The 14,115-nt window shown below is 38.9% G+C and overlaps 1 protein-coding gene across 4 annotated transcripts in view; it reads right to left on the bottom strand.

The window, feature by feature from the left end:
* Positions 1–14,115, bottom strand: part of atr (ATR serine/threonine kinase) — a 90,394-nt gene that overhangs the window by 13,140 nt on the left and 63,139 nt on the right. For all 4 annotated transcript variants that reach the window (XM_048541529.2, XM_048541530.2, XM_048541533.2 and 1 more), the window contains 7 exons: positions 13,481–13,623; positions 10,283–10,380; positions 9,941–10,179; positions 7,635–7,769; positions 6,817–7,017; positions 3,185–3,328; positions 1,885–2,035 (listed from right to left, as the gene is read on the bottom strand). In XM_048541529.2, the coding sequence (XP_048397486.2) occupies positions 1,885–2,035; positions 3,185–3,328; positions 6,817–7,017; positions 7,635–7,769; positions 9,941–10,179; positions 10,283–10,380; positions 13,481–13,623 (1,111 nt within the window). The remainder of the gene's footprint in view (positions 1–1,884; positions 2,036–3,184; positions 3,329–6,816; positions 7,018–7,634; positions 7,770–9,940; positions 10,180–10,282; positions 10,381–13,480; positions 13,624–14,115) is intronic.

Here is a 14,115-nt window from a genome sequence, read left to right as displayed (position 1 = left end):
TTGCCTTTTCCACAAAGCTTTTCCTGTTTATTCAACTGCCCTTCGAAAATTATTATTGAAGCAGCTTATTCCACTTTGGCAGGACATTTCAAACCATAACAGTACAATGATTAAAAAACCTTCCTTCTTGCTTCCAGCTGTTTTGCCAATTACCCTACATAGACTGTCTTCCATTTAGGCTTTTATCCATTAATAACTGTTCCTCCTCCTCGCTCAACCTAAGCAAAGCTATTTATTATTTTTGAACATCTCTGTTAAATCTTCCCTGATGTTCAAAGTAGATCACTCCAGCTTCTGCATTGCTCCATTTGTGCTACATTTCACGTATGATTTGTGTAAAACAACTCTGCTTATTAACTAAGGACTTGCACCTTCCTTTGAGTGGACTGCCTAAAATTAGACACGATACTTCAGTGGTGGCATTGCCAGCATTTTGTAGAAGTTCACTTGCGCTTTTCACGGAGCAGAGCATGCCTTTTTTTTTTCAAACTGCGTTCCTGCACCCCCTTTAAAACTGTTCCACCTGTAAGACATAGGAGTGGAAGTAAGGCCATTCAGCCCATCGAGTCCACTCCACCATTTAATCATGGCTGATGGGCATTTCATCTCCACTTATCCGCACTCTCCCCGTAGCCCTTAATTCCTTGTGAGATCAAGAATTTGGCTATCTCTGCCTTGAAGACATTTAACGTCCCGGCCTCCACTGCGCTCCCTGACAATGAATTCCATAGGCCGACCACTCTCTGGCTGAACAAATATCTCCTTATTTCCGTTCTAAATTTACCCCCTCTAATTCTAAGGCTGTGCCCATGGGTCCTAGTCACCCCACCTAATAGAAACAATTCCCAGTGTCCACCCCTTCTAAGTCATGCATTATCTTGTATGTTTCTATTAGATCTCCCCTCAACCTTCTAAACTCTATGAATACAATCCCAGGATCCTTAGCCGTTCATCATATGTTAAACCTACCATTCCAGGGATCATCCGTGTGAATCTCCGCTGGACACGCTCCAGTGCCAGTATGTTCTTCCTGAGGTGTGAGGCCCAAAATTGGACACAGTATTCTAAATGGGGCCTAACTAGAGCTTTATAAAGCCTCAGAAGCACATCGCTGCTTTTATATTCCAACCCTCTTGAGATAACTGACAACATTACATTCACTTTCTTAATCACAGACTCAACCTGCAAGTTAACCTTAAGAGAATCCTGGACCAACACTCCCAGATCCCTTTGTACTTCGGCTACATGAATTTTCTCAACGATTAGAAAATAGTGCATGCCTGTATTCTTTTTTCCAAAGTGCAAGACCTCACATTTGCTCCACGTTGAATTTCATCAGCCATTTCCTGGACAACTCTCCTAAACTGTTTAAATCTTGCTGCAGCTTCCCCACCTCCTCAGTACTACCTGCCAGTCCACCTAACATAGTATCAACGGCAAACTTCGCCAGAATGTCCCCAGTCCCTTCATCCAGATCATTAATATATAAAGTGAACAGCTGCGGTCCTAACACTGAACCCTGCGGGACACCACTTGTCACCAGCTGCCATTCCGAAAAAGAGCCTTTTATCCCAACTCTCTGCCTTCTGTCAGACAGCCAATCCTCAATCCATGCCAGTAGCTCAACTCGAACACCATGGGCCCTCACCTTATTGAGCAGCCTCCCATGAGGCACCTCATCAAAGGCCTAGTCTACACTGCCATTAAATGTTTCCCTCTGCAGCAAAACTAATTTTAAAATACAAAGCATACAAGTTGTAATTTAGGTGTTGCATTTTCTATGTACCCTACAGCACATTTGAATTGATCACAGTGTATCAAACACAACAGCATCTAGTTATTGTAACTTCAACAAGACATAGTTCTGATATACTTAATCCTTACCTTTTTCTTTGTACAACTTATTCAGAATATGTCTTAATCCAGCGGTTTTATTAACCCACTCAACTAGACCACATTCCTCATTCAGAGGAATGACTGCATACGTCCTGATGTGAAGTTCTCTCCTGCGAGATTCTGCATCTTTTCGTAAGCACTGTTAATCATCAGAAATCAATTGTCAAAAAGCCGCTATTTAAAAAGTCATTACTCAGCTGGCTAATATCAAAGCAGCAGATTTAAAATCAAGGACAAAAGTAATGGTTTTCAAACTTGTCTGTCAGTCATTCTTGAAATACTAACATGCTTCTGGGGACCACGAACATAGCCTGCAAATACTGTTCAGCTAAAAGAATATAGGGCCAACAATACAGAAAATATTTTATAAATAAACTCATAACAGCAAAGGAAATAATAAATGAAAAAGTCAACAAGTACAGAAATTTGATGATCATGAGGTCACCAACCTGTTTGTCTGTGAAAACAGTTGGCAGAAATGCCCACATATAGCTCGTTCTTTCACATATTTTACTCCATTGGTTTAATTTCCAGAAAAGATTCACCAAAAATTACTAAACTTTCAAGGAAAAAGAACATCTGAAGTTCCTTCTTTATCTACACCACCCAGATCACATAACAAATCTCCATCAAATCAGCCTAACATTAAAATCTATATTTTTCAGGTTGCCCACTTATATTTGACAGTTTACATCCTCAGTCTAGTAACCTCCGAAACAAAAAATGAAAGAACTGTAAATGCTGGAAGTCAGAACAAAAAACAAAAATTGCTGGAAAGTTCAGGACGTCTGGTAGCATCTGTGGGGAGAAGTCAGGTTGATTGGCACTTTTTCAGAAGAGTCACTGAAGGAGAAACATTAACTCCAATTTCTCTCCACAGATGCTGCCAGGCCTGCGGAGCTTTTCATTTTTGTAACCTCTGAAGCAGCAAGACTGCTAGAGTATATGCAATTTATTTATGTGAACGTGGTGGATTTTTAAGACTACTGGGCTTTTCACGCGAATTTTGACAATAATATGAAACAGAATCTGTTTATAAAATCCTGTGTATAACACCCAAACTGCCAATCACATCCTTACAAAAATAATTCATCCATAATGACACAAGGACCATTTTATTAAGATGGTGGTAACGTTCACATATTCGCCTGCAAAGCATTCATGAAACACTGCTTTGAGATCTAATTTATCTTATGATCACTTTGCAAGATTTCCAAATGTACATTAACTTAAAAATACAAGATATTTCAACTTTCCAGTAATCATATCGGCTTTTTAAATACGGTACCTTATTAATTAGCGAGTTAAATTCCATGAGGCGACAATCCTTCCTGAGATCATCTTTGGGTTTACACATCATAATGTATGATTTTCCATCAGAACCCTTAAGATTGATTTTCTTTGGCTTCTGAAGAGAGGCTAGGATCTCCACCTAACAGAAGAATGGGTGAAAACATCAGGATGCCATGTTCAGTAAAATAGGAAAATCTGTATCATCACAAAATATGCAATGATAAGTCACCATATTATTAAATGATGATACATGAAAAATGTTGGTCTTGATAGATTTACAAAGCCCTAGGCATCAAATTGTATAAGATGTAATTTATAATCTCTTCAACCAAGATTTTACAAAAATACAAATTTTACTCCCTATTCGCAAAGTTCACAGATTTACATAGACCATTTGACCTAACAGATCCACACTGGTGTTTATGCTGAACTTGAGACGCCTCCCAATTCTCTTCATCTAACACTATCACATTGCCTTATATTTCATTCCCCTCCTTGTGCTTATCTAGCTCGCCCATAAATCTATCCACACCATTTGCCTCAAGAACTCCTCTGGTCCACGCCTTCTTATCACACCTTGGCTAAAAAAGGCTCTTCTGAATTCTCTTTTATATTTTCTCGTGGCTAACTTGCATTCATATATCTCTGCTTTTGGTCTTCCTTACAGCTCAGAAAATACATTATTAAAACCCTTCCTTCCTAACTGTAAAGACCTCGATGAGGTGACCCTTCAGCCTTTTATTTTCCAAAGAAACCTTTCCAGGTAAATAGATTCTCCCGGTTCTGGTACCGTTATCAAAAACCTTTCCTTACCTTCCCCAGTCACTCCATATTCTTTTTACAATACAGAGTCTGACTGCCCTTCAGCTCTGTCCATTTTATTCCTTTGCTTACTCCTCTGTGAAGCACCTAGGTGTATTCTATTACATTTTAGATTCTACATAAATGCAAATTATTTTTGGATGTAATTAACTCCAATAACATGCATTTACACATTATTTTTAACAAGGTTCCATTAATTCCTCAAGCCCCAAGAAGAAGTGGTGCCAGCATTTAAATGAAAACCTTAGAAGATGTTTTTGAAAACAGTGAGAGTACAATATCAGGAGATATGGGCCTGGAAAGAAAATTCCACATTGCAGAAGTAGTAGCCAAGGTCTCTCCATAGATGTTTACAAGACTAATTTTCATTATGTCAGTACATTTTTGGCTACACGCCCTGCTTGACTTTATTGGCGCATCAGAACAAAATTCAAGCCAAAGGTCACATATTCAGGGTTATCCAACAGAACATGACAGACACAAAAACAGAAATTGCTCGAAAAGCTCAGCAGATCTGGCAGCACCTGTCCAGAGAAATTACAGTTGTTTCAGGTCGAGTGACCCTTCCCAAGAACATTGCATCTTGTGGATGTTCTGTAAATCTAGCTGGTCCCAATTAACTAACGTACTGTGCGCAAGACCATTCATACTCAATCTCATTCCAGATGTAGAAGGCATAGAACTTGTCATACCAATCCAAACAAATGTTTGCATCTACATCATAAACAAGCATGACAAATAAAAACTGTAGAAATCACTGACGAATTAGCTACCAGTGAGGATGTTTGCAGTGGCAAAAAGAAACCTGAAGTTGATGGCTGAAAAATTAAGCTTGATGCAAAACTGATTGTTAAACTCAAGTAGTACGCAGCAATCTCCATTCATGGAGGAGTGATTTACTTGAATAGAAAAAAAACGCATTGTTCGTGTGAAAAGCAAATAATCTAAAAACTTGGGTTGGTACAAGTCAATAGTTGATGCAGCACTGACTGGTTTCATAATTTGAAGAAATGATATGTTGTTTAGAATGATCATTAATAGGGCCATCATTGTCACAACCACAATAATTGAGGTTGCTGGCACCTGAGCACTGCATGGTATGTTTACAAGAAAAGAACATTTTTTAATATCAAGGAGATTGGTCCGTTTTACCAGTTGTTCCAAAAAGGGTGAAATGTTCAGGTGAAAATCTGTGAAAGTTATTTTTCAAAAATATGCAAGCTACCAATAATGTTCAACAGCAACATGAAGTAGGTGATACAGGTTTTCAGAGAATGCTTTAAACTTACGGCAATTGTGATGTACATTTGCAGTATATTGGTAATATTTGTAAACTTGGATTGAAAGGTTTTTGACTTGCTTGCCGAGCTGGCTCGTTTTCGCTCAGATATTTTGTCACCGTGCTAGGTAACATCAACAGTGAGACCTCCAAAGAAGTGATGTTGTTCTAAGCTGCTCGGAATTTATACTGTCTGGTCTGTTATGGTGAGTAGTGTCATTTCTGGTTTTGATCTGTGTGGGTCTGTATATGGGGTCTAATTCTATATGTTTGTTGATTGTATTATGGGTTGAGAACCATGCCTCTAGGAATTCCCATGCATGTCTGTGTGTGGCTTGGGCCATTATGGTTATGTTGTCCCCATTAAACTAATGGCTTTCATTGTCCGAGTGTAGCAATATTAAGGAAAGTTTGTCATGTTGTTTTGCTGCCGGCTGACGTTTGTGTATTCTGATGGCTAGTTTCCTTCCTGTCTGTCTTATGTAATGTTTGTGGCAATCATTGCATGGTATTTTGTAAACTACATTGGTTCTGCAAGTTGTGGGAATGGAGTCTTTAATTCTTGTGAGTTGATGTGTTTGTGTTCTACCGTGATTCCTAGTGGTCATAGGAGTATCGTTGTCAGTTCTGATATGTCCTTGATGTAGGGCAGTGTGGCCAGTGTGTTAGAGCGTAGTGTGTCCTCTGGTTGTTGTCTAGACACCCACAACTTTAGCTACAAATCTTTGCTAAAGCTTTAATTGTGGATTCAAAAGTAGAGAAAAAAGTGTTAGTTTTCAATTCTTTGGAAGTAACTTCTATAAAAAAAAGTGAATTCAAACAGAACTTCCAAGAAAGCGTGTGATTTAAGTTGAATAATTTGAGCAGCTAACTAGGGAGTTAATTGTTCAATGTTTACAGTGTTCAGAAGAACAATTTCATCACAACTGAAAGTTAGTTCTGTTTTGTCAGTCTCCAGGTCATTAGAGTTGAATAAAAGCCTTAATCTGATTTAGCAGTTTTTATCTTAGAGTTAGTAAGAAACGTCAGTGAATCAGCCTGTACGTCTGAGGGAGAGACAGTAACTGACAGAATCACATCTGGTGAATGTACCAGAAGTCACTGAAAATGGGACTAATACTCCACTTGGTTTGAGTGTTTGTACAGGATATCAGCAGGAAGTGGGTTGAATTTTTTTTTTGTTATGCTGAAATATTTCTAAGTCGTCTTATATTTTCTGTTGTGTGATAAAATTTTGTTCTTTTATTCAAAAGTACGTTGGTAGTCTCTTCTAAATATGTTCATTGACGGACATCCATGGTAAAGAAATTGCACCAAGTACAACCTATCATCCATCAAGCTTGGTTTCTCTCAGACATTTGACCTGTCCTGCATTCCCATCATCTGGGACCACAACATAATACAGAAGAGAAATGCTATCTGAATTACACACCATTATTCTTCTTATGCAGAAGGTGTGTAGCATGCTGCATCAACAAAGGTCAATGAGGACTAACGTCATGAAACAAGAGCAATTTGACACTTACCATGTCATCAAAACCAGCAATGTAGGCCCAGTGACCAGGGAAAGGGTCATGGTTTGCATGAGTGCCTGCAGTTGATGGCAGAGTGGGAGTCATCACTGATTGTAAAGGAATGAGGATTTCACTGAAAGCAGGCTCTTCTACCAGTCGTTTTAGCATTTTGAAGTGAACGCTCATGCTTAATGTTGTGGTATTTCCATCCACCTACAAACATAAATATTGTAAAAATGCCATTAAAATATTTTAAATGCTGCAACATATTTTAAAATGTGAAGTCTGCAAAAATTCCAACAAGAGCAAATTAAGAAGGAACAAATGTCAATAAGATCACAATTAGGAACATCAACATTGGAGTAGGTTATTAACCCTCTCCACCTCCCCAAGACAGCTCTGCCATTCAATCACATGATGTCCAACCTTTGACCGAACTAACTGCCTTTGGCCCCTATCCTTTCATCGATTTTTTTTATTAACTGGTTACCAATCTTAGGTTTTCAATTAATAATTGCAAGAAGAATCAATTGCCATTTATAGAAGGCAGTTTCAAACTTTTTTCTCTGAAAAAAAGTCCTTCACAACAGAGCAGTTCCTCTGATATCAACTAATGGCAAACATTGACAAAACACAATGTAACTCAGGCTTTGTACACTGGCTCTAAACAGCTCTAAAAACAACTTTCCAATGTCATGAGAGATTTCCTTACAAGAACTGAAGATAGATTGTAGAATTATCTTAAAATAACTGTCCAACTTGATCACATGTCACCACTTTGACACAACAGCACATTTGGAAATAAATATATGAAATATTAACGCATGTACCGATTTGTTGCACAATTCCAGTAACTTTTCGGTGAGACGAGTAGCATCTCCTATAAACTTGCCAAAACTGCTCTTATCATTAATGGCCTTCTGAAGAATTTCCTTGCACCTGGTAACTCGTGTCGCATAAGATGACTGTTAAAATAAAACACTTGTCAGGTAAGCATTAAAATTTACATCATTAACAACGTGAAAAAAAACAGCAAAACTGTTTCGATGTGCAGACTGGCTTTGTTTCCTCAATACAGGACTAAAATTGTACAGCTCCCAAAAACACTTCATCAAGACTTTTAAATTTCAGGTGCTACTTCCAATAAAGACCTTTGGTAAAAATTAAGTTTTGTTACAAAAATGGTAAAATGGCATTTCAGTTACTTGGTGATTTCTCTCAGCATCCGTCAAAATAGAAATTTAAATTAAACAGAAACCATCTATAAAAGGGGATGACCTTAAACACTGATTTTTTTTTAAAAGAACAGATTTTCTTGGAAAGGTCTATGAAATGTTTTTTATTTGTTCATGGGATGACAGCGTCACCAGCCAGCATTTATTGTGCATTCCTAATTGCCCAAAGGGCAGTTCAGTCAACTACACTGCTGCAGATCTGGAGTCACATGGAGGCCAGACCAGGTAAGGATGGCAGTTTCCTTCCCTAAAGGACACTGGTGAACCAGATGGGTTTTCTTGGCAGTGAATTTATAGTTATCATTTGAGTCTTAATCCCAGATTTTTACTGAATTCAAATTCCATTATATGCTGTGGTGGGATCTGAATCCAGGTCCCAAGAACAGTTCTGAAGAAGAGTCACTGGACCCGAAACATTAACTCTATGATGTTTCTTCGCAGACGCTGCCAGACCTGCTGAGCTTCCAGCAACTTCTGTTTTTGTTCCTGACTTACAGCATCCACAGATCTTTTGGTTTTTATTCTTCAGAATACTACCTGGATCTCTGGCTTAACAGTCCAGTGCTAATACGTGATAACACCACTGCGCTGTCACCTCCACTATTTTGGGCAACCATTCATCTGAAAATAAGTTATTCTACTTTGTTGAGGAAATTTTATTAAATGTCTTTTGAAAGTGCAGTCACATCACAGCAACTGCATTACCCTGGATTTTAGAAGATTGAGGGGTGACTATATTGAAGGTATTAGATCCTGAATGGTCTTCACAAGGTGGACAATGAGAGGGAATTTCCTCTTGTGGGTCAGTCAGAATAACAGAGCATTGTTTTAAAATTAGGGGGTCATTCTTTCAGGACAGAGATACGGTGATTTTCTTTATCTCTGAGAATTCTGTGCTTTTTAAATACTCTGCTTCAGAAGGTGGTAGAGATCCAGCCACTGAATATTTTCAAGGCAGAGCTGGACAAATTCTTGTTGGGCACTGCAATGAGTGGCATAAATGAGAATGTGGAATTCAAAATACGAACAGGATCACCAAGATTTTATTAAATGACGAAGCATGTCCAAGGGGCCAAATGGTCAACTTCTGCTCCTGTTTTCTTTTTATTTATATTTATGAACATGATTTGTCTTTAACAATCTGTGCTGGTTTTACTCACTTAAACCAAAAACTTATCCAAGCAACTATTAATTTTGTCAGAGATTTTCTTTTAGAAAGCTTTCCCAAAATCAATGTTAAACAGACTACATTGAAGTTTTTGAACTCATCTTTACATCCCATTTTGATCTACGACGTAATAATTGCAATTCTCCTCCAATGCACTCCCTAATGAGTGAAGATTGGAAGATTATGGCCAGTTCCTCTGAAATTTGCTACCTTACTTCCCTCAGTATTCTAACTTGCATCCCAACTAATCCTGGTGACTCATCATTTTTAAGTATAACTAGCTTTTTACCAACTTGTCTTCACTAATTTTCAGCCATTGAACAATATTGAAGCAGTTCATTGAATTTTAAAGCAGAAATACATGTTTCTAGCTGTCAGTCTACCAGATCTATGAGCAATTATACACCAGGCGTGAGTCTTCTTGCATTTTCTCATGCTATCAACTTATCCTTTATTTCTGTTGGGACATGAGCTTTGCTGGCCAGGTCAGCATTTATTTCCTGTTCCTAACCATCCTGGAGAAGGTGGTGTGAGTTGCCTCCTTGAAAGTACATTCACAGTGCCGTTAGGAAGGAGGTTCCAGCTATTTTACCTAGTGGCAGGAAAGGAATACATCTATGCTACTTAACTGAACAACTCGGTATGACAGTATATCCTACATCCTTACCATTCTCTGATTATAAATAACACTATTCATTTAAAAGTTATACATGAAATACTATCATCCAATTACCTTGCAAACAGCTGTCATCATCCACATAGCCTGCTGAGGATAAGCCAGGAAAACCTTGACGATAATGCCCTTCAGATGAGCAAACACATCATCATGAAAATGGCATATTCGTGAAATCAGCTGTGAAAATGCAGTGAGAAACTGGTAGGGAGCCAGGTGGTTCGTGTGATCCTCTATCACCTTGTTAATCTTTTCAAGATCTGTTCTCATGGCAATACGATCAGCCGTGCGTCCAGGTGCTGCATAGAAAAAGATCTTTGATTAAACTATTCAAAAAATTATGAAAGTATTTGCTGTGAAAAGGCAAGACATCAACATTTATATAAATTCAAGTATTATTACCTTTCTCCAACTCGTAGGCTTTTGCTCCATAATCGAGCCACAGTGATAACATTCTAGGCATTGACTGGTAGATGAACTGATTTCCAAACCGCAGTGAACTGTATTTAATATTAAAAATTACATTAGGCAATCCTTATATATAGCATTAACTAAATAATTTCATATACTAATTCACTGTGTATTTCAGTTTGTGTACATTACCATCGTAAGTATATGTCTAGGGGTTAGTTAATGTGCAAAATTAAACAAATACAAAAAAAACTATTTGTGTCCTTGATCATCTGTACATTCATTCTGCCGTACAGAATGCTTTTTGAACACACTTAGGAGTTCACAATGTTCAGTACATATTTTTAAGTGTTTGCATGGCTCAACTGATTACACTTTCATTGACTCAGCAGTTTGTAAATGCAAATCACACTCAATAGGAGTTAAGCATAAACCAAGGTTCTTGCTTGTCCTTTCAGATGAGCATAATCATGCCAGAGCACTTTTTTTCAAACAGTAGGAAAGAGCTTTTATCCGGTATCATTATCAATATTCACAGTTCAATCTCAAGCTTAAACCAGATCAACTGCTCAGTATCACTTGCTTGTTTTTACAGGATCTCGGCTGTGCACAAACTGTTTGCCTAGAAAATAAAAATAACTACAACTCAAAAGCAAATCATTCACTGTGAAGTATTTTGCACATCTCAATGACATGAATGGTGTGAAGTGTACATCTTTTTCTTTTTCAAAAACTGGCTTGTTTCAGGATTGACAACTCGCAGTTTTATGGAATACACAAAAACAAATGTAAAATTGCAGGAGGACAAAATGTTAAAAAAAATTACACATTGTAAAAGACAGTTCTTTTTTCATTGTTCCACAGAGAATATTTATTTCATAAAATTCTTAAAATAAGTTATTAAAAGAAGTTATTAAATTAAAATAATAAAAGGTCATTAATTTTAGTTTACTACTTCAAACTCTGAGAGCTAACTGAAATTGCAAAGCAAGAGTGGGCATTCTTGGAAGCAATAAAAGTCAAAAACAATGCAGTTTGTCCCTCAGGCTTTTGAAACATGGGGATTCACTGCTAAGCTCTAAAAAAGGAGCACTTTGTTTTTAAAAGAACTTGTGTATTCTGTTAAGGAAATGAAATCTTCCAATTTAGAATTTAGGTCAAACTAGCTTATAAACAAATCTTCTTCCAACTTTTCAAGTTAACCCTTCTTGAAATATTTAAATTAGAACAATGCAGCTTTCCTGCTGTTCAAGGACTTTCATTATTTTAGTATTTACACTTGTTTCAGAATCACTGTGATTATCACCATAAACTATATGGTTCCTCAAATATCCAATATGTGGTGATGGTTGGGGGTGTGGAAGGCAGAAGAGAGAGACAGGGGAGAGACACAGGAGAGAATGGGGCAACATGGATTCTAGCATCCCATTGAAGTGGGTGGATTTGGATGTTTGAGAATTAAGCCACTAAAAATATTAATTCTGTACCCAACCAATAAACCTCTGGTTTTACTGGGGGGTTGGTTGGGAGTGGGAACATGACTGCTCTCTAAAAAGTGGGTTGGTTACTTAAATATTATAACATGACTGCATGCATTCCTACTCCTTGATTTCAAACTCAACTCTGGTGGGCCAGCTTTTCTAGAAACCTAGCTTCTGGTCTTCTAGATCCAAGAGACATACTGTCTAGCAATGCCCGCATCTCATGAATTAATGAAAAATGTTTGGTTGTAACACCCAGTCCCAGAAGTGGAACTGACTAGTCTTTAGGGTACACAAATGTAAAAAAAACCATTCTCACATACCACCCCACCAACCTCCGGATACAACGCATCATCCTCCGACACTTCCGCCATCTACAATCCGACCCCACCACCCAAGACATTTTTCCATCCCCTCCCCTGTCTGCTTTCTGGAGAGACCACTCTCTCCGTGACTCCCTTGTTCGCTCCACACTGCCCTCCAACCCCACCACACCCGGCACCTTCCCCTGCAACCGCAGGAAGTGCTACACTTGCCCCCACACCTCCTCCCTCACCCCTACCCAGGCCCCAAGATGACTTTCCATATTAAGCAGAGGTTCACCTGCACATCTGCCAATGTGATATACTGCATCCACTGTACCCGGTGTGGCTTCCTCTACATTGGGGAAACCAAGCGGAGGCTTGGGGACCGCTTTGCAGAACACCTCCGCTCAGTTCGCAATAAACAACTGCACCTCCCAGTCACAAACCATTTCCACTCTCCCTCCCATTCTTTAGATGACATGTCCATCATGGGCCTCCTGCACTGCCACAATGATGCCACCCGAAGGTTGCAGGAACAGCAACTCATATTCCGCTTGGGAACCCTGCAGCCTAATGGTATCAATGTGGACTTCACCAGCTTCAAAATCTCCCCTTCCCCCACCGCATCCCAAAACCAGCCCAGTTCGTCCCCTCCCGCCACTGCACCACACAACCAGCCCAGCTCTTCCCCTCCACCCACTGCATCCCAAAACCAGTCCAACCTGTCTCTGCCTCCCTAACCTGTTCTTCCTCTCGCCCATCCCTTCCTCCCACCCCAAGCCGCACCTCCATCTCCTACCTACTAACGTCATCCCACCTCCTTGACCTGTCCGTCTTCCCTGGACTGACCTATCCCCTCCCCACCTCCCCAACTATACTCTCCTCTCCACCTATCTTCTTTTCTCTCCATCTTCGGTCTGCCTCCCCCTCTCTCCCGATTTATTCCAGAACCCTCAACCCATCCCCCTCTCTGATGAAGGGTCTAGGCCCGAAACGTCAGCTTTTGTGCTCCTGAGATGCTGCTGGGCCTGCTGTGTTCATCCAGCCTCACATTTTATTATCTTGGATTCTCCAGCATCTGCAGTCCCCATTATCACTCACACATTCCAAACATTACTCTGTTCATACTGAAAACACAAAATACTTTAATTCATATTCTCAATGAAGAAATACTGTTCATGAAGAATATACTGTAATTAATTAGCGATAATACATTGAGAGTCTGAGGGATCTACATCTCTGTTGCAGAGAGGTAAATGGTTGTATAGCTAGGGGCCACCACTGCACATCAAGCCTGGGACCAGGTAAAACGATGGGCCTTCATGATCTACCACAGACTATATGAGGATTGACCAACAGTCTGCACCACACACTGTCCAGCCAAACAGAATCCAGACACCTACGTGCCAAAATGAAGGACGATGTAGCGAATCAAATCTCCCTGCTTCTCTATCTTGTTGTCAGTAACCATGGGCATCAATTTGTCATAATACTTTGCCAAGTAAAAATGTCCATCTTCCCAATCTGGTAACAAAGTGGTTACTTCCTGCAAACATGGAAATTGATTTGTTAAACTGAAGGATGGGCCAAGAAAATATTTAAGTGTTCTTTTAAAAAAAATTGCAAACTATCAACCTTGAAATAGCTGTAAGAAAAATAAAGCCCACAAACATTGTCATATATTCAATCTTTATGAAACGGAATGATCTGTCATCAGAGCCATAGAAATTTTTCAGAACTAAATCAATGCAGGACAGTTCTGATAGTTTCAATTTGTTGACAATTTTAATTGTTACAATATTATACTATGAAATATACTATAAAATATAGTATGAAATTTTAAATGTTACAAGTCCATGTCTCCAATTTTAAAATCATATTTTCTATTTCACACCATTGTTTAACTTTCCATTACAGGTATTCACCAATGTAGCTCTTGAGGAAGGTGAATTCTTTGGCCAAGCTCCTCAGTGAGCTGAAGGGTTCTCCTTACCAATTTATCTTACACATGAGAAAAATATATCCCAATAGTTCAGCA

The sequence above is a fragment of the Stegostoma tigrinum genome, chromosome 14 (genome assembly GCF_030684315.1).
Source record: "Stegostoma tigrinum isolate sSteTig4 chromosome 14, sSteTig4.hap1, whole genome shotgun sequence".
NCBI lineage: Eukaryota > Metazoa > Chordata > Chondrichthyes > Orectolobiformes > Stegostomatidae > Stegostoma > Stegostoma tigrinum.
The sequence above is the reverse complement of the archived record's forward strand: the minus strand, read 5'-3'. Positions and strand labels throughout refer to the sequence as shown.